Source organism: Littorina saxatilis, linkage group LG7, assembly GCF_037325665.1.
Source record: "Littorina saxatilis isolate snail1 linkage group LG7, US_GU_Lsax_2.0, whole genome shotgun sequence".
NCBI classification, from domain to species: Eukaryota; Metazoa; Mollusca; class Gastropoda; order Littorinimorpha; family Littorinidae; genus Littorina; species Littorina saxatilis.
The window spans coordinates 48537656-48555350 of NC_090251.1; the positions used below are offsets into that span (position 1 = coordinate 48537656).

At 48.3% G+C, this 17695-nt stretch overlaps 1 protein-coding gene and 1 non-coding gene across 3 annotated transcripts in view; one reads left to right on the top strand and one right to left on the bottom strand.

Annotated features, from left to right (window-relative positions):
* Positions 1–17695, top strand: part of LOC138971673 (nuclear pore complex protein Nup160-like) — a 66425-nt gene that overhangs the window by 32011 nt on the left and 16719 nt on the right. The window contains exons 21-28 of one of the 2 annotated variants that reach the window (XM_070344440.1): positions 1621–1776; positions 2606–2834; positions 4307–4498; positions 5570–5675; positions 6277–6440; positions 7409–7481; positions 8314–8424; positions 10346–10472. In XM_070344440.1, the coding sequence (XP_070200541.1) occupies positions 1621–1776; positions 2606–2834; positions 4307–4498; positions 5570–5675; positions 6277–6440; positions 7409–7481; positions 8314–8424; positions 10346–10472 (1158 nt within the window). The other variant, XM_070344441.1, reaches the window with a different exon arrangement.
* Positions 16989–17107, bottom strand: LOC138972090 (5S ribosomal RNA). Its single transcript, XR_011457462.1, has one exon. It is a non-coding gene; the product is annotated as a 5S ribosomal RNA (ribosomal RNA).

Below are 17695 nucleotides of genomic sequence, written 5' to 3' on the forward strand. Positions count from 1 at the left end.
GAACCTTTAGCTTCAGCGAGCTTAGCTAACCTGACTCGTAAAGCATTGTTCCTCGTTTTGTTAGCCTCTGCCCGTAGAGGCAGTGAGGTGCACGCTCTCTCAGGCCTGGCTAAGGATATTTCTTTTGAGAGCGATGGCTCTGTCGTTTTAAGATTTAGGCCAGAGTTCCTTGCCAAAAATCAAAAACCTGGTCGGTCTTCTCCTGTTATTCGCATCCCTCCTTTAAGTAGGATTCTCGCGTCTGGTGACCCTGATTTGGTAAATTGTCCCGTTCGTACTCTCACCAGCTACTTATCCCGTACCACTCCTATTAGGTCTAGGGACCAAAAACTGCTCTTCATCTCAATTAACGCAGAACGGAGCAAGGACGTGTCGCGGGTCACTTTGGCAAGATGGGTCTCTACGCTTATTAAACAAGCGTATGCGTGGTGGCACAGTCAAGTTGGCATTGGGTATTCTGTCCTACCTATGACGTCGTCAAGGACGCACGAAGCCAGGGCCTGGGCTACTTCTCTGGCAGTCCTCCGCTCAGGCAGGCTAGCAGAGGTCCTAGACGCTGCCTACTGGAAGTCGCAGGATGTTTTCATCAACTTCTACCTGCGAGATGTTGCCAGCACTCGTCATGATGGCAGTAGCTCCCTACCAGCCATTGTCGCGGCTGGACAAGTCTTACCTTCTGTCTGAGGTAAGTGGAATTTTGTTTCCCCACCTCCTTCATTAGCATTCTGCTTGATGTGAGTTGGGATAAGAATGTAATTTAATTGAAAATTTTCATCTAAATTTTAATTTGATTATATACTTACCCAACTCACATAGTTGATACCCGCCCGCCTGCCCCGCTTTTTGGGGTTTTTATGGGGTTTTTTTTTTCCTAAAAAAGAGGGAAATTTTTTCTATGTTCGCTTTCGATTGAATGATTCAAAGATGGCGGCAAGGTCAGGAAGTCACGCGTGACTTTGTCATGTTAAGGGGTCAAGGTAGCTCTTTTTTAGGGTGACCTCCCCTTGTTACCAAGGCGATGCTATTCAGCGTCCTAGCACTAAACTGGAGTAAATTGCTTGATGTGAGTTGGGTAAGTATATAATCAAATTAAAATTTAGATGAAAATTTTCAATTTTATATCTTTGACAAAGTTCATCGGATGTGATTGAAACTTTGTAGGATTATTCTTTACATCAAAGTATTTACATCTGTAGCCTTTTACGAACGTTATCAGAAAAACAAGGGAGATAACTAGCCTTTTCTGTTCGGCAACACACAACTTAACGTTGGGCTTTTCTCGGAAACTATAAAAGTGACCGGGCTCAAATTTTATGTGAACGTGACTCATTGTGTTGTGAATAGCAATTTCTTCCTGTCCATCTGATGCCTCATATAATATTCAGAACTGCGAAAGTGACTCGATCGAGCGTTTGCTCTTCTTGTTATCTTTAAAAATAGGTCTGAAACACAATGGTAAAGTATGCTGGTGATGTCATTGCAAGTCAAGAATTTTAATGTTTTAGAGGAGACAAATCTTTTTGAACATTTTTCTTCCAAATCAAAGAAAAATAATGCTTTTATATCCCTGAATACATTTTCTGCGGCTGTTGCATTATTTTCCCTTGACCAAAAGTTCAGCTGGCCATTGAGGGACGAGCCAGTGTTCCCAGAGTTCCTGGCGGGGTCGTGTCAGTACATGGCGCTGCAGGAATACGTACGACTGCTGCACTCGTGGTGCGACTGGAACGATGCTGCCGCCATGTTCTTCTTGGGGCTGTCCTACCTCTACTTTGAGTGAGTCACTTTGGGCAGTGTGTGTGTGTGGGTGTGTATGTAATTCTGCATGTGTGTGTGTGTGTGTGTGTCTGCATGTGTGGGGTATGTACATAATTCTGTGTATGTGTGCATGCATGTTTGTTTTGTTTGTCATGTGTTGCTAGCTAAGTGTTGATTTGTGTCACATCATAAATAGCTCCTACCAGGCCCCACCCACTCGTCCATTGTGCAATGTCAACCAGCTCACTTGAAAATTGCCTGGTCAAAGGGATACTTCTTCTTCTTCAGCGTTCCAGAATTGTCTGGTGACGTGTGAGCTCGTTTGCCCATTTGGGTTCCCCACACTATACTCTGAGAGCATAGTCAGCTTCACTCCGCTTTCGTTGAGTAGGCATGCGGGGTATTTTCGTGTTTCCATAACCCACCGAACTCTGACATGGATTACAGGATCTTTTCCGTGCGCACTTGGTCTTGTGCTTGCGTGTACACACGAAGGGAGTTAAGTCACTAAGCAGGTCTGCACATAAGTTGACCTGGGAGATCGGAAAAATCTCCACTCTTAACCCACCAGGCGGCAGCGACCGGGATTCGAACTCACAACCTCCCGATTAGGAGGCCGACGTCTTACCAACACGCCACTGTGCCCGTCTCAAAGGGATACAAAATCAAGTGAAACTAGGTCACTGTTCTATTTTAAGTTAAAAGAAGATTTGGGCACTGGCAGAGTTATTCACAGCATAGTTTTCAGTTGATCATAGAGTTAGACATAAGAATTTTATAAGATTTTATTACAACTGCATGCAATACATAGGAATGTTGCTTAAACAATCACACTGTGTTTTTCCAGTGAGCCACACAAAGCTTCCCAGTGCTTCATCAGTGCCAGCGACGGCATCGCCACGGAAACATTCCTATCCCACAAGCTGCTGCAGGGGGCGGAGGGGTCGCACCGCACGCTGACCATCCTGTACTATCTCAAGGTCATCGGTCAGTTCGAGGAGTACGGCATGCCGGATCTGGTCATCTCTCTGGCCAACAAGGCAATCTGCATGGCTGACCCGGACGATCCCAATCTGGTGAGTGAGAGGGAGGATGTTTATTTGCATTGTGAACTTTTTCTCAAGATTGAAGCTGTGAGAGGAAAAGAAACAGAATGGTGGGAACCCCCCCTCTCTCTCTCTCTCTCTCTCTCTCTCTCTCTCTCTCTCTCTCTCTAGCCTTGATCTATGGATGTTTACAATGGACAAACAAGATACACAAACAGACAAATGATGATGCAAAGACGAACACTTGTTGTCGGAGGTTGTCTTAGCTCCTACCAAGTTGATAGGAAGCCATTCTGAGATGTAAAGGATCAAAAAAAGAAGTAGAGGGTTGACCAAGATCACATTGATAATACGTGTACCTTCCTGTCTGTGGTGTGGGTGGGGGGGGGGGATTTTCTTTGTTGAAGGAAAGACCCCCCCTTTTAATACTTTGCTTTTCAGGTTTCCTGTTCATAGCCTCTGCAAATTTACTTTCATCTAAAGACTCCCTCCTTTTTGAGACCTGATTTTCACAGGATTTAAGAGGTCTTCAGGCATGGGAATTGTCCGCCGAAAAGCAAATTTCCGCCGAATTTATTTTTTGTTCCGCCGAAAAAGCAAAAGTGTCCGCCGAAAAAATAAATGGGGGAGGCAAAAATGGTTCTAAAAACTGAATTTAATGGCAAACTTGGAACTTATAGGACACCAAATTGCACCATTTGGGTTCTTTGGAAGAAAACAAATTCCGGGGGGGCATACCCCCGAACCCCCCTAGCAGGGCTAGGCGCTTCGCGCCGTCGACTTTGCCATTACTTACAAATTGTCAGCCTTTTTTACTTTTTTTCAATTCCCATGCCTGGACTCTTCAAGGAGAGGTTCCACTGTAACGGCGCCAGATTAACATTCTGTCGCTTCTCCTGCACATCTCACACAAACCGACATCCAATTTCAAGAACAAAGTTTGTCTCTGTGTCTTTGTTGCATCAGCAGGAGAAAAATACTCGTACGGTTACCGCTAGCCTGTGCATGTGTCTGTATTGTCCCCCAAAAGCGGCGTATGGGTGCCTAAATGGCGAGGTAAAAATAATCATTCACATAAAAAAAAAACATGATCAGGGCTAACACTTTTCCGGTTCTCGCGAAAAATCCTGTTTTTGAAAACTTTTAAAGTAAAAACTTTTTAAAAAAAAATTGGGTTTGGATGGTTGATCGAGGCAAAATGTGTATTATTTTATTATTTACTAACTACATTTTGGTACCAGGAGAGGCTGTTTTTTGCCTCTACAAGATAAAAAAAAAATAAAAAAAAGCCTCAGCTTCTTGGGAAGGGGGGGGGGGGGGGGGGGTAGTGTGTTCCCCCTAGCAGGCCGTTGGCCCTGCCGCTGTGAACCCTGGCCTTTCAGGTTTTTCTTCTCTTTTTTTGGTGTTGGCCCTGCATGATTGTACGTGGGTGTTTCAGCCCTTGAACGCAGAAGAATAAATATCAGTATTGTATGTCATTAAGTTTATTTTTTTGTCGGCAGGCCACACTGCAGTCCAAGGTGTTCAAGCACCAACTGGAGCTAGGTCACAACCAGGAAGCCTTCAGCGCCATGATGGCCAATCCAGACCCCACGCGCCGCAAGGACTGCCTGCGTCAGCTGCTGGTCGTCCTTAGTGACAGGGGCGAGCTCCAGCCATTGGTTGAATTCCCCTACAAGGATTTGGAGGATGAGGTGTGTTGATTTGTTGCTTTCAGTGTGAGAGATATGTGTGGATTTGCCAGAAACCAAGATACAAGCAATTAGCAGACATTAGATTTTCACTTGCATTCTTTTTTTTCTTTTTTTTTTCAAATATAATTTATGTGGATAAATATTTCTGATAGGGTTTTTAAATTCTAGGATGACAAGCAGTAAGATGTAGAATCCATATCCAATCCAGGTTTTCGTTTCTTAACCAAGATGCAAATCATCAAAGGTCACTTCCGCCCACGACTCGATAGCATCAACAAATCTGAACTACAGCTCTTCGAATTTAAAGATTTTTTTGTTTGTCCAAATCAGCACTAAAGAGTAGGTATAAATCACAGCTTTGATCACTATCACAGTAATTTCAGTGAAAGTGGAGATTTCAGAATCCCAGCTCTGAATTTGAGTAGTTATTAGTACAGTGGTACCTGCGATGTCTGGCCCCTCCGATGAGAGGACACCTCCCTTTAAAGGACACCTGTCTCTTTGTCTATTATTTGTACCAAAGTATACCTGTCATGACGGGCCACCTGCAATGTAGGGACACTTTGGGCTGGTCCCAAGGGTGTCTTTTTATCGCAGGTACCTCTGTAGTTGATTTGTTCCTTTCCACACAGACACAGTGCAGAATATTAAATCATCACATGTTGCGTGCCACCAGGTGGTGCTGTAGTTGATTTGTTCCTTTCCACACAGACACAGTGCAGAATATTAAATCATCACATGTTGCGTGCCACCAGGTGGTGCTGTAGTTGATTTGTTCCTTTCCACACAGACACAGTGCAGACTATTAAATCATCACATGTTGCGTGCCACCAGGTGGTGCTGGTGTTGATTTGTTCCTTTCCACACAGACACAGTGCAGAATATTAAATCATTACATGTTGCGTGCCACCAGGTGGTGCTGTAGTTGATTTGTTCCTTTCCACACAGACACAGTGCAGAATATTAAATCATTACATGTTGCGTGCCACCAGGTGGTGCTGGTGTTGATTTGTTCCTTTCCACACAGACACAGTGGAGACTATTAAATCATTACATGTTGCGTGCCACCAGGTGGTGCTGGTGTTGGAGAGTCGCGCTCGCTCCGTGGACCTGACGACTCACAACTACTACAACCTGCTCTACTCCTTCCACGTCTACAGGAACAACCTGCGCAAAGGTCACTTGACACGCTCTTTTCTTTCTTGTTGTGTTTTTTTGTGTTTGTTTTTTCACACAACCATCACTAGTGCATGCACTTGGTTTTAGAAGAAGCTTGGCGGCGTATGGCTGGTTAAAAACGGTCATACACGTTTAAACCCCCAAGTGCCAAACAACACAGGGGAGGTTCAGCCCTTAAACGCAAAAGAAGAAGAAAAATAAACTGCTTTTATTCACTTTATGGGTCAGTGGTGCTGTTGAGCTGCTGAAATTAGAACGTCGGAACACTTTCTTGCGAAGTTTTTTTTACATCCATTCTGTAAGTGTAAGGGATGCAATGTGTTTGAGATGCTTGCATTGTAAGAATCCTCTCATTCTTTCTGGATTTCCCCCACCCCTTTCCATTCACAACCCGTCACCTTTAAAAAAACAAAAACCACTGCCCATTTCACAATGAAGCTGGCAAAGCAGAGTCAATTTGATACAATTAACAAGTATAAGTCACTTTTCATCTCACCCTTTGTGTGGTCATGCCATCTCATTTTTTCTGCAATGATATTTTATATGTTTTTTAACTTGCGTCGGTGAGACAAAATATTTTTGTGTGTCTTGATGTGCAGCTGCCAGTGTGATGTACGAACACGGCCTGCGGCTGGGCCGAGAGATGGCGGGTGTGAGGGGCTTACAGCGACAGGCGCAGTGCTACCTGGTGGCCATGAACGTTCTGCGTCTTGTGCATCCTGACTATGCTTGGATCGTCAAGCCTGTCTTACACAACGTGGAGGTGGGTGTTGGTGTGGGTGTGTGTGTGTGTGCATGTGTGGGTGTGTGTGTGCTTGTTTGTGCATGTTCAATAGTGGGGAAAAATACAAAGAATTCTCACTAAAATCGATTAACCTATGTACCTTATTTGTATTTTTGAACAAAATATGACATTTAACACAGATCTCAACAGTCCTTGTGTGTATCTGAGGGTTCATATTCTCCTAGAAACGCCTTTGATCTCCATACATTGTGACAGTCATTTTCAAGACCCTTGAATTTCTGTAAAATTCCTTGAAAATGAAATCTTAAAAACATGTTTTCTGTGTGAAAAAATGTTTTCAGTATGAATGTGTTTGAATGTACCTAAAATCTTATCATATGTTGTCACAGACACCAAAGCAAAGGAGTCTCTGTTTAATAATAATAATAATAATAATGCAAACTTTTATAGCGCTATTCTAGAAAATTGTCTACTCTTAGCGCTTTACAATACATACATCGACCAAGCATACTATACACGCACAGGCAAAGAAACCGACCAAACATAACCAACAAACTATACATGCACAGGCAAAGAAAACGACCAAACATACAATACACGCACAGGCAAAAATAACGACCAAACATAAACAAACATACTATAACCAAACATAACCAACATACTATACGCGCGCAGGCAAAGAGAACAATCAGCACATATAATTATTACTGACATCTAATAATGCAGGCATACAGTGACAATCCAACACACAGCCTAAGCACAAGAACCACAGTAGGCTTCTATATAAAAACGTATAAAACGTTCAGGTTTTATGTGACAGTGTTTATAACAAAAATCAGCGTAATAGCAAGTACCTATAGCTTTGAAAAAAACAAAAATCATGTGAGAAGTTTCAGGGGTGCTTAGCTAATGAGGCACGGAGTGTTCTGGTCATTTGAGTGAAATGTTAAACAATTAGTGTTCAGATCTTTGTTGTTCACATGCAGGCATCCCTGTCGCACAGAGAAGACAGTCCTTCCAAACACACAGTGGATGGGAAGGAGAAACAGCCCACTAAAGGTATGGTGCTGCTCTGTTCATTTTTAGTGCTGTTAGCTTAAAATTGTACTCAGTCGCCATATTTTTGGTGCATTATTGTAATATACTTCTTTTGCAGGAGCGGAGATGAACGTTGTACATGTGTATGCGGAAAAGAGCTTGAATGGTCTTGCTATCAGCCATCACATAAATTTCTCTTTTGAGATAATAAGATGTTATTGTATTGTGGTGTCATTCTAATAAAAAAAAACTAAATGAAGATTTGAGATACTGTCGAACTTGCCATGGCGACCACCTTTCAATGACGACCACCTGCCCACGACCACCCAAAAGGATCCCCAACGATGTTTTTCCAATACAATTTACCTTTACTTTGCAACCACCTGTCCATTGCGACCACTTTTGGTCAGTCCCTTTAGTGGTCTTTATAGACAGGTTTGACTGTATTTGTTAACATTGACATGCTCTGTGTAACGTCACAACACTTTGTGCAGGCAAGAGGAACGTGGAGATCGTGGAGCTGAGACAAACCAAACAGTTTAACATTGACATGCTCTATGTAACGTCACAACACTTTGTGCAGGCAAGAGAAAGGTGGAGATCGTGGAGCTGAGACAAACCAAACAGTTTAACATTGACATGCTCTATGTAACGTCACAACACTTTGTCCAGGCAAGAGAAAGGTGGAGATCGTGGAGCTGAGACAAACCAAACAGTTTAACATTGACATGCTCTATGTAACGTCACAACACTTTGTGCAGGCAAGAGAAAGGTGGAGATCGTGGAGCTGAGACAATAAACCAAACAGTTTAACATTGACATGCTCTATGTAACGTCACAACACTTTGTGCAGGCAAGAGAAAGGTGGAGATTGTAGAGCTGAGGCAGCTTGAGAAGGATTATCTCCTCCTGGACGCTCGCCTTCGTCTCATACGTAGGAACCCTGACCCCACCTTGACCTCAGGTAAATCAACAATATTTTTGTGGCGGGAGAGGGGAGAAACCCCCCGCGGGTTAGGGGGAAGAATTTACCCGATGCTCCCCAGCATGTCGTAAGAGGCGACTAACGGATTCTGTTTCTCCTTTTACCCTTGTTAAGTGTTTCTTGTATAGAATATAGTCAATGTTTGTAAAGATTTTAGTCAAGCAGTATGTAAGAAATGTTAAGTCCTTTGTACTGGAAACTTGCATTCTCCCAGTAAGGTCATATATTGTACTACGTTGCAAGCCCCTGGAGCAATTTTTTGATTAGTGCTTTTGTGAACAAGAAACAATTAACAAGTGGCTCTATCCCATCTCCCCCCCTTTCCCCGTCGCGATATAACCTTCGTGGTTGAAAACGACGTTAAACACCAAATAAAGAAAGAAAGAGGGGAGAAGGGAAATAGTGGCCCTCCCCACACACCCCTTGAAGACTTGTCAAATCTGAGAAAATGTGGTCTTTACAGAGAAGTATTCATGAAATGGGGGTAAATTTGATGATATTTTGTACAGAAAATCCAGATAAAATAGGGTCTTAGAAAGGGGGATGCAAACCTGTTTACCAGTATGATTTGGGTGTATTTTGTACGCCAAATTAATATCGGTACGACAATACGCGACACACACACAAAATACGACTAAAAAGAAGTCTAGAATACGTTTTCCGGTGTTGGTGTGCTGATTATGGGATGGTACAACTGATACCGGTTTCGGTCTAAGGGAGATAACCCTGACAGCGAGTCTTCAGCTGTGGAAACCTCGTTCAGTTGTTGGCACAACTAGTAATAGTTGTAGTTAAATAGTTTAGTCCCTCTTTAGGGCGAGGGCCAGATGCAAAAAAGCATATCTATGCTTATTCTTGTTAGTATATGTCACCCTAAAAAAATGAAGATGTGTCAGTATCTTTCACGCGATCCAGAACCTTTGCACGTGCTTTTTTCCAAACTCAAAAAATAGTTTGTGTTTTTCTCCCCTTCCTCGACCCATTTAGCGCAAGCTCTAACCTGAGCGGCTCATGCTCTTTTTATTTCCATCAACTCAAGTTGCATTTTCACGTGTTCACGCTTTGCTTGGGTATCATTGCAGTGAGGATTTGTACTCAGATAGACGTCTAAATCATTCAGTTTGTTACACAAATTTGCAACTTCGTTTCTCCTTTGACACTGTTTATTTTTACTATAATTAATGGTAAACTCTCTGGTTTTAATTTTTAACATTTCCCAATCCAGTTGACAATCCAATTCTTCGCTACAAAATCCATCAATAAAAATATTCATTTCATTGACATAATCAAGAAAGGAGTTAAATTCTGAAGGTGTTCACAAGACATGCTATTCTTACACAAACACGGTTGCACCCACGCATACATTTTTCCTAGCCCATATGGCTTTGCTTGCAAGCTCACTGTACACCAACTTTTTAAAAAATACACAACTTTTGGGGAAAGTACTCTTGCCTCAGGTTTAGGGTAAACAGGTCTGGGGATGTCTTGAAACAGGGGGTGTTGGATGAGGGTTACTCTGTATTATTTAACCCCTTCACTGCCACAGTATAACAGCATTATCCGAACGGTCTATGGGAAAGAACTGTGTTTAGAACCCCTACAAGTACTTGGACAGTGGTTACCTCCCATTTAGTTTTCAGAAATGTCCTGAAATGTTGTTGACACAAATCCCACGTATGAGATACGGTTATGGGCGTAGGACAAACCGAAAATGACCACGTATTACATACGGGGTGGGCAGTGAAGGGGTTAAATCTCTTCCTCATAGGGAAGCACCCAGACCCTGCTTTGAACTGAGTAAGATGTACATATATTTCATATTATTTGTGTATTTAATTTTATTTATTTTTTCATGTTTATTAGATATGTACATGTGTATTTATTTTAATTGATTTTTCAGGCCCGACCCCAGGCGCTGACGAGATGGTGGGAATCCTTGTGACTAACGGATTGTACGACACAGCGGTCGTCGTCTGTCAGACGTTTGGTCTATCTCTGCACACCGTCGTCAGCTCTCTCTCACTCAAGTGAGTTGGATTGCTTTCTTTGGTTGGCTGAAAATGGCTGGTGGTTATCTTTATGTTACATAGAGAATACTACATGGCTTGCTGTGTCGTACCAGATTTACACAAGTTGTTTTTTTAAAATATTGAACTGCGAGTGAAAGCGAGCTGTTCACTATTTGAAAAAGCAACGAGTGTAAATCTGGTATGACACAGCAAGCCATGTAGTATTCTGTTTATCCTACATACTGTACTTACGTGTATTTTACTGAAAATGTCCTACAGTCGAGGCAGCTAAATTGAAGACGCTTGTTTTGGAACCTCAATCTCTTCTAAAGCCTCGTGCAATCTTGTATCTTGTATTACGTCAAAGCAAAGAAACGTCACTCTGAAAGTGTGGCGTGACGTGTTAGTTCTAAAGATTCATCGAGGGTAATTAGCGAGCGCAATTTTTTTTCTCTGTGACTTTGGCATCATAAGCAGTGGAAAAAACGGGTCCCTGCCAGACTTGCTTGACATGACCTCATTTACATGATATACACACGTGTGATTTGAACGATTATTATCTCACGGGTACTCTAACGTATGTAGGATAATGTAAGGCTTCTTTTTAAGCCTACTGTCTATATGATACTTACCGAGACAGTACTATTCTTGCACATTATCTATTATAGGCCGAAAAAATTGGACAAAACGCTGAGTGGGTACAATTATCTCCCATAACCATGCGCCACCGTGGATCCCAAGCACTGTCCGAGTGCTTCCCCCTTACAGGATGTAGGTGGCGCGTCCTCTTTCTTTATGAGCTGCAGACCCTCAAAAAGCCCATAACATATCAAGAGGGGAGGCGGGAGGGAAACTCTAATAGTACTGTCTCGGTAAGTATCATATAGACAGTAGGCTTAAAAAGAAGCCTTACAGTCAATATAACACTTACCTCGACAGTACTATTCTTGCACAGAATACCAGAGTGGTGTGAGGGTGATATGTAGAGTATTAAACTCCTTAATCAAAATCACTTAAATCCAAGGATTAAGATACCCAGGCAATTTTCGAACAGTACTACCGTAAAAGAAAATATACCCAAGAAACATACCTTAGACTGACGTGACCATGCTAGCAACCACTGCTGTGTGGTGAACTCAATGTCAAAGTCCAGGCCACTCAAAGCTTGAATACCACTGAGTCTACGGCAAGTGGCTAAAGCGATGAGGAACAATTAGTCTTAAAAATCAGCAACTTGATACTGATGCCTGCCAGGGGTTCAAACTCATTGCTACGCAGGAGTTTGAGGACCAGAAAGACATCCCCCTTGGGAAATGAAACCAGAGGTTTAGACACCGCTGCATTGCTAATACCCGAAAGGACATTAGCGATGAGGGAGGACCTGATCAAGTGTTCAGTTCTGCGACCAGTAGCGGCCGCAATCGTGGAAGCGATGGCAGATCTGTATCCAAGAAGAGTCTTAGAAGAAAGACTCTTCTTTTGATACACTTCCACCAGGAAGTTGGCCAAGTCCTGTGTTGAGGGATAAAGCGGCTTTATCCCCTTGGACAAGGCGAAGGTGGCCCAAGCTCTCCAGCGTAAGTCGTAGAGCTGATTAGTTGATCGCCTCTTAGCGTTCAAGGAAAACTCTACTGAACTCTTGTGCAATCCTAGTGCAAGCAGTTTGGAGCGCACAAGAGCCATGCGGTCAAGCACAGACTCTCTGGACGTGGATGAGGGAGGCATGATCGAGGCTGGAGCAGACCTCCCCCGTCCAGATCCAGAGGTAGAGGGTCTACGTGGGTGAGACCGCGAAGATCTGGAAACCACGGAGCTGTTGGCCAGTAAGGCGCGACCAAAATCAGTCTTGGTCGTTCCTGCAGATATTTTGCCAGCACCCTCGGAATCAGAGATGTCGGGGGATAGGCGTAAGCATCGAGGAGCCTCCACAAGAGAGTGAATGCGTCCAAGTGGAACGCATTCATGTCTCGAAAGGGGCTGACGTACCTGGGAAGCCGAGCGCTGAATCGAGTTACGAACAGATCGATCAGAGGACGGTCCCACCTTGCCCACAGACGCTGTAGAACGTTGTGAGCGATGGTCCATTCTGTGGAGAGAACCTGATCGCCCCGACTGAGAATGTCGGCCAGGGCGTTCAGTTTCCCCGGAACGAACTGGACTGACATCCGGACCTGATTGGTCTGGCACCAGAGCAGAATCTCCTCCGCCAACAGGGAGAGGGACCGAGAATTGGTGCCCCCCTGGTGGCGAAGGTAAGCTAAGCATGTGGTGTTGTTGTCCCCGTTGAAAATCAGAGGGGCCAAGGACAGGCCGAATGGGAGGGCCCGAAACTCGAACACCGTGCCCTCCCAAACGAACCGGAGCAGATGTCGGTACCCCGGGGCCACCAGGATGTGGAAGTAAGCATCCTGGAGGTCCCAGACATGGCCCAATCGTTTGGCCGGATGGCCAACCGGACCGACGAAGGGGTTTCCATCTTGAACTTGCACCTGTGAAGGTACAAGTTCAAGGTGGAGAGGTCCAACACCGGCCTGAACCGGCCGTCCTTTTTGGGGACGGTGAACAGGCGGGAGCAGAACCCCAGAGAAGGCTGAGAAAGGGGGTAGACCGCCTTCTTCTCGACCAACGAGTTCACCTCGTCCTGAAGAGCCTGCCATCTGGCAGGCTCTCGAGGAGGGGGGAACGTCCAAGGTAGAGCGGACAATGGAGGTTGTGACGACAGCGGTAGAGAAAACCCCGACCACACCACCCTCAAGAAAAACTGGTTGGAGACCAGTCTGCCCCACATGCCGCGGGCCCGAAAAAAGGGAACCGCCGGACGAAAGAGGGGCAACTTGAGGGGGCGTCAACGTAGGGCCGGGACTCACTGAAAATTCTGCTGGCGGGCAGGCGCAGGCTTGCGACCACCCCCCCTGGTGGTGCTGCTTCCCCTTACCTGTCTGAGCACCCTTCGTCTTGCTTGGGAACGCAACAGGCGCCTAAGAGGAGGAAGAAGGAGGCAGTGAAACTGGCTTCTTCTTCTTCTTCTGAGGCTGGGAGCTGGAGGTGACTGTAGCACTTCTCTTACTCCCCGCCGCCGTCGCCGAAGCAGCGAGGCCAACCATCAGAGAATCAGTGTTCCTCTGGCGTGTGGACTCCACCACAGAACGAACAGTGTCCGGATGAAAGAGGGAAGAAGGCTGAGGAAACGTGTTCCTCAGACTCTTCCTCATATCCGGAGGCACTATAGAAGTAGGCAGAAAATGATCACGGAACAGGGCCAATAAAGTGGACCCGTGTTCCAATGGCCAATTCTGCCGCAGACGTCACGCACGATCGCACGGCATGCAAAGCCCGATCCACTCGAACCGTGTCAAGGACCCGAGTGGAATCGGACTCTGCCCGATTGGGAGGGTCCAACAGTGTGGACAGCGTGCTCATCCATGTCAAGGCCTGTGATTGGGCCTCGACTGTGGACGAAACGGTGGCCTCAAGATTGTGGAACGAAGCAGAGCTCAGTTCCACCTTCTTGACCGAAGGCACCTCCCCAACGAACACATCACCGTCAGCCCCACCCTAAACACTCGAAGTCTGGAAAGGGAGAGTTCGAGAGTCAAAGGGAAAAGGGAGGGACGAAACAGATTGGACACGAGGAAACAGTGGAGGTGCGCCTCCCAAAGGAAAGCATGGCACTGAACCCGCGTCCTCCTGAGGAACACAGGTCGCGTTTGCACGTGAATCTGTACTCCTCAGGCGATGTGCTGCCGCTTCCACCGTGGCACTTAGACTAGGGTGGAACGCGAATTGCCGGCGGCCGGATCGTTCATAAAACGAGCCGCCGGCAGACGCGGCGTGAGCCTCCCGCGCCCGGGCCGAAGCGGACTCAAAGGACGAGAGGGCGTCTCAGGGAAGGACGTCCTGAAACTGTTCAAACGTCCTTCTAGCTGTGCGAGGACGAGCCTCCTGCCTCTCGTCCTCAGACCCCGGGTCCACGTCCTGTGTGTCAACACTAGACGACAGACGCTTAAGAGAGGCATCCGTGACGTCAAGACGCCGCGTGATGTCTGTCATGTACTGTTGGAAAGTACGAAGCATAGCTTCGGAAGTTCCATCAGAAACCGGCAAGGGTAGAGGTTCAGTGTTAACCTCAGGGCGACCCTGATCCTCCTCCCTATCGTCCTCCGACTCACTCTCCTCTTCACTTCCCGACAACTCCTCAAAAGCAGGAGTGTAGGGAGCTTGAGGGGGAAGAGCCGAAAGCGATGAAGCAGGCTGTGAAGAAACGCCCACAGAAGCAAGAGGCCGCGAAGACCCCTGCCCCAAAGACGAAACGTCTCCAGCAGCCGAAGGGGGAGAAAAACAACAACCCTGCGACTGTTGGGTCAGCCCAGCCAACGAACCCCCGCCATTTATAGACTGAACAGGAACCCATGGGGTCTGATCAGAAAAGAAATGGTCCGGTCCGGTCGGGGGTGCCGATCCGGTCCGGTAGGGTGGTCCGGTCCGGTGCCGTACCATCCGGAGGTCCCGTTCAGCACCGAACCATCGTACCCAACGAAGTGTTCGGGTGGTTAGGTCCGGACGTGGACATACCGTACCATCCGGACCCGTAGGTCCGGTGGTCCGGTATGGTCCGGTTCGGTGCCAGACCATCCAGACCAACAGAGGTGGTCGGGTGGTCCCGCACCGGACCATCCGGACCCGTAGGTCCGGACCCGTAGGTCCGGTACCATCCGGAGGTCCTGTTCGGCACCGAACCATCCGTACGCACAGAAGTGTTCGGGTGGCTCGGTCCGGGCGTGGACGTACGTACCGTACCATCCGGACCCGTAGGTCCGGTTCGGTGCCAGACCATCCGGACCAACAGAGGTGGTCGGGTGGTCCGGACCGGTCCGGTAGGGTGGTCCGGTGTTCCGGTCCGGTGTTCCGGTCCGGTCCCGTACCATCCGGAGGTCCCGTTCGGTACCGAACCATCCGTACCCACAGAAGTGTTCGGGTGGCTCGGTCCGGACGTGGACACACCGTACCATCCGGACCCGTAAGTCCGGTATGGTCCGGTTCGGTGCCAGACCATCCGGACCAACAGAGGTGGTCGGGTGGTCCGGTCCGGACCGGACCACCGGTCCAGCACCGGACCATCCGGACCCGTAGGTCCGGTCCGGTCCCGCACCATCCGGAGGTCCCGTTCGGCACCGAACCACCCGTACCCACAGAAGTGTTCGGGTGGCTCGGTCCGGACGTGGACATACCGTACCATCCGGACCCGTAGGTCCGGTTCGGTGCCAGACCATCCGGACCAACAGAGGTGGTCGGGTGGTCCGGACCGATCCGGTAGGGTGGTCCGGTGTTCCGGTCCTGTCCCATACCATCCGGAGGTCCCGTACGGCACCGAACCATCCGTACCCACTGAAGTGTTCGGTCCGGACGTGGACCTACCGTACCATCCGGACCCGTAGGTCCGGTGGTCCGGTATGGTCCGGTTCGGTGACAGACCATCCGGACCAACAGAGGTGGTCGGGTGGTCCGGTACCGGACCATCCGAACCCGTAGATTCGGTCCGGTCCCGTACCATCCGGAGGTCCCGTTCGGTACCGAACCATCCGTACCCACAGAAGTGTTCGGGTGGCTCGGTCCGGACGTGGACATACCGTACCATCCGGACCCGTAGGTCCGGCATGGTCCGGTTCGGTGCCAGACCACCCGGACCAACAGAGGTGGTCGAGTGGTCCGGTCCCGACCGGACCACTGGTCCGGTACCGTACCCTCCGGACCCGTAGGTCCGGTGTGTTCCGGTTCGGTGCCAGACCACCCAGACCAACAGAGGTGGTCGGGTGGTCCGGTCCCGACCGAAACACTGGTCCCGTACCGTACCATCCGGACCCGTAGGTCCGGGGGGTCCGGCAAGGGCCAGAGGTACTGTCCCGCACCGGACCCTAAGGTCCGGTACGGTCCCGTACCATGGGTCCCGTCCGGACCAAACCCGGAGGTCAAGTCCAGTCGGGACCCGTGGGTCCGGTTCGATCCCGACCCGTAAGCCTGGAACGTTCCGGACCCTTGGTCCGGACCATCCGTCACCCGAACACCAGACGCTAAGGAATGGCGTGGGGTCAAGACGGTCCGGTCGGAGGTGTCGGTCTGAGCAACAGAAACAATGTTCCCGTCGCCCTGACCATTCGACAGAAGTACCACGTTCTGTCGAACACCTCCACGTCCAGTAACTAGTCGGCCGGAGCGTTTCAAGAGGGACAGCCACCAGTCACACGGACGTCAGAGGGAACCGTAGTAGCAGTGGTCGTAGGCACGAAGCCTGAAACCCCTGCCCCCACAGGACCGCCCTGAACGGGGTCAATTCGCATCCCAACCCCAGCGGGGAGGGAATTCAGAGACCCCGTCATCTCCTCCGATCTCCCCCCCCAGGAGGCCGAAACTACTGTCAAAACAGCAGCAGACGACCCAGCGAGGGAGTTCAGAGGAGGACCCGTGTCCCTCCTGGCTTCCACAGCGGTGGAAACCGAGGAGGGCACAGGAGAGGCACCGGAAAAAGAAAGATTTTAATGCCAACTGCACCCGGTGTTCCCAGGCGGTCACCCATCCAAGTACTAACCGGGCCCGACGTTGCTTAACTTCGGTGGTCGGACGAGAACCGGTGTTTTCAACGTGGTATGGCCGTTGGCTGTCAAAACCTGAGTCTCTCCAGTAGCCCCTAGATCGGATTCACCAACCCCCAAAGAGGGTTGGGAATCGACCTGCCCCCGGATTCGAGCCAGGGGGGAGAAGGAAACCTTCCCCCCAGGCTCGAAACCGGGAGGAGCTGAAGCCTGAGACTGAGGGCCGGACAACGGCGTCGAAGGGGGGGAAGCCTGTTCCACTGAAGGAGAAGGAGAAAGAAGCTTTTTCTTTCCCCTCGAACTTCCCCGAACCTTCGACGGCGCAGCCCCGCCCGAAGTCCCAGGCTCAAGCCCAGCCTGTTTGAGCAAGCTCGCATTGAGCTTGCCCAAACAGGCTTTCTCCGCCCTCCCTCGCCGCAAACGCCAAGCGTTTGGGGAGGGAGAGTCGGAGCGCCGAAAGATCCCCTTCTCCGTGCGTAAAACATGACGCTGGGCGCCCGGAGAAGGGTTGCCCCCGGCAGACTCTGGTTCCGTAGAACCAGAGCCCAAAACAGGACGAGACATCCTACCTCGCCCTGTACGTACCCTTAAAGACCGAGAATTAACAAAATTCAAAGAAAATTTAGGTCAATACTCAAGTGAATGCGGCGAAAC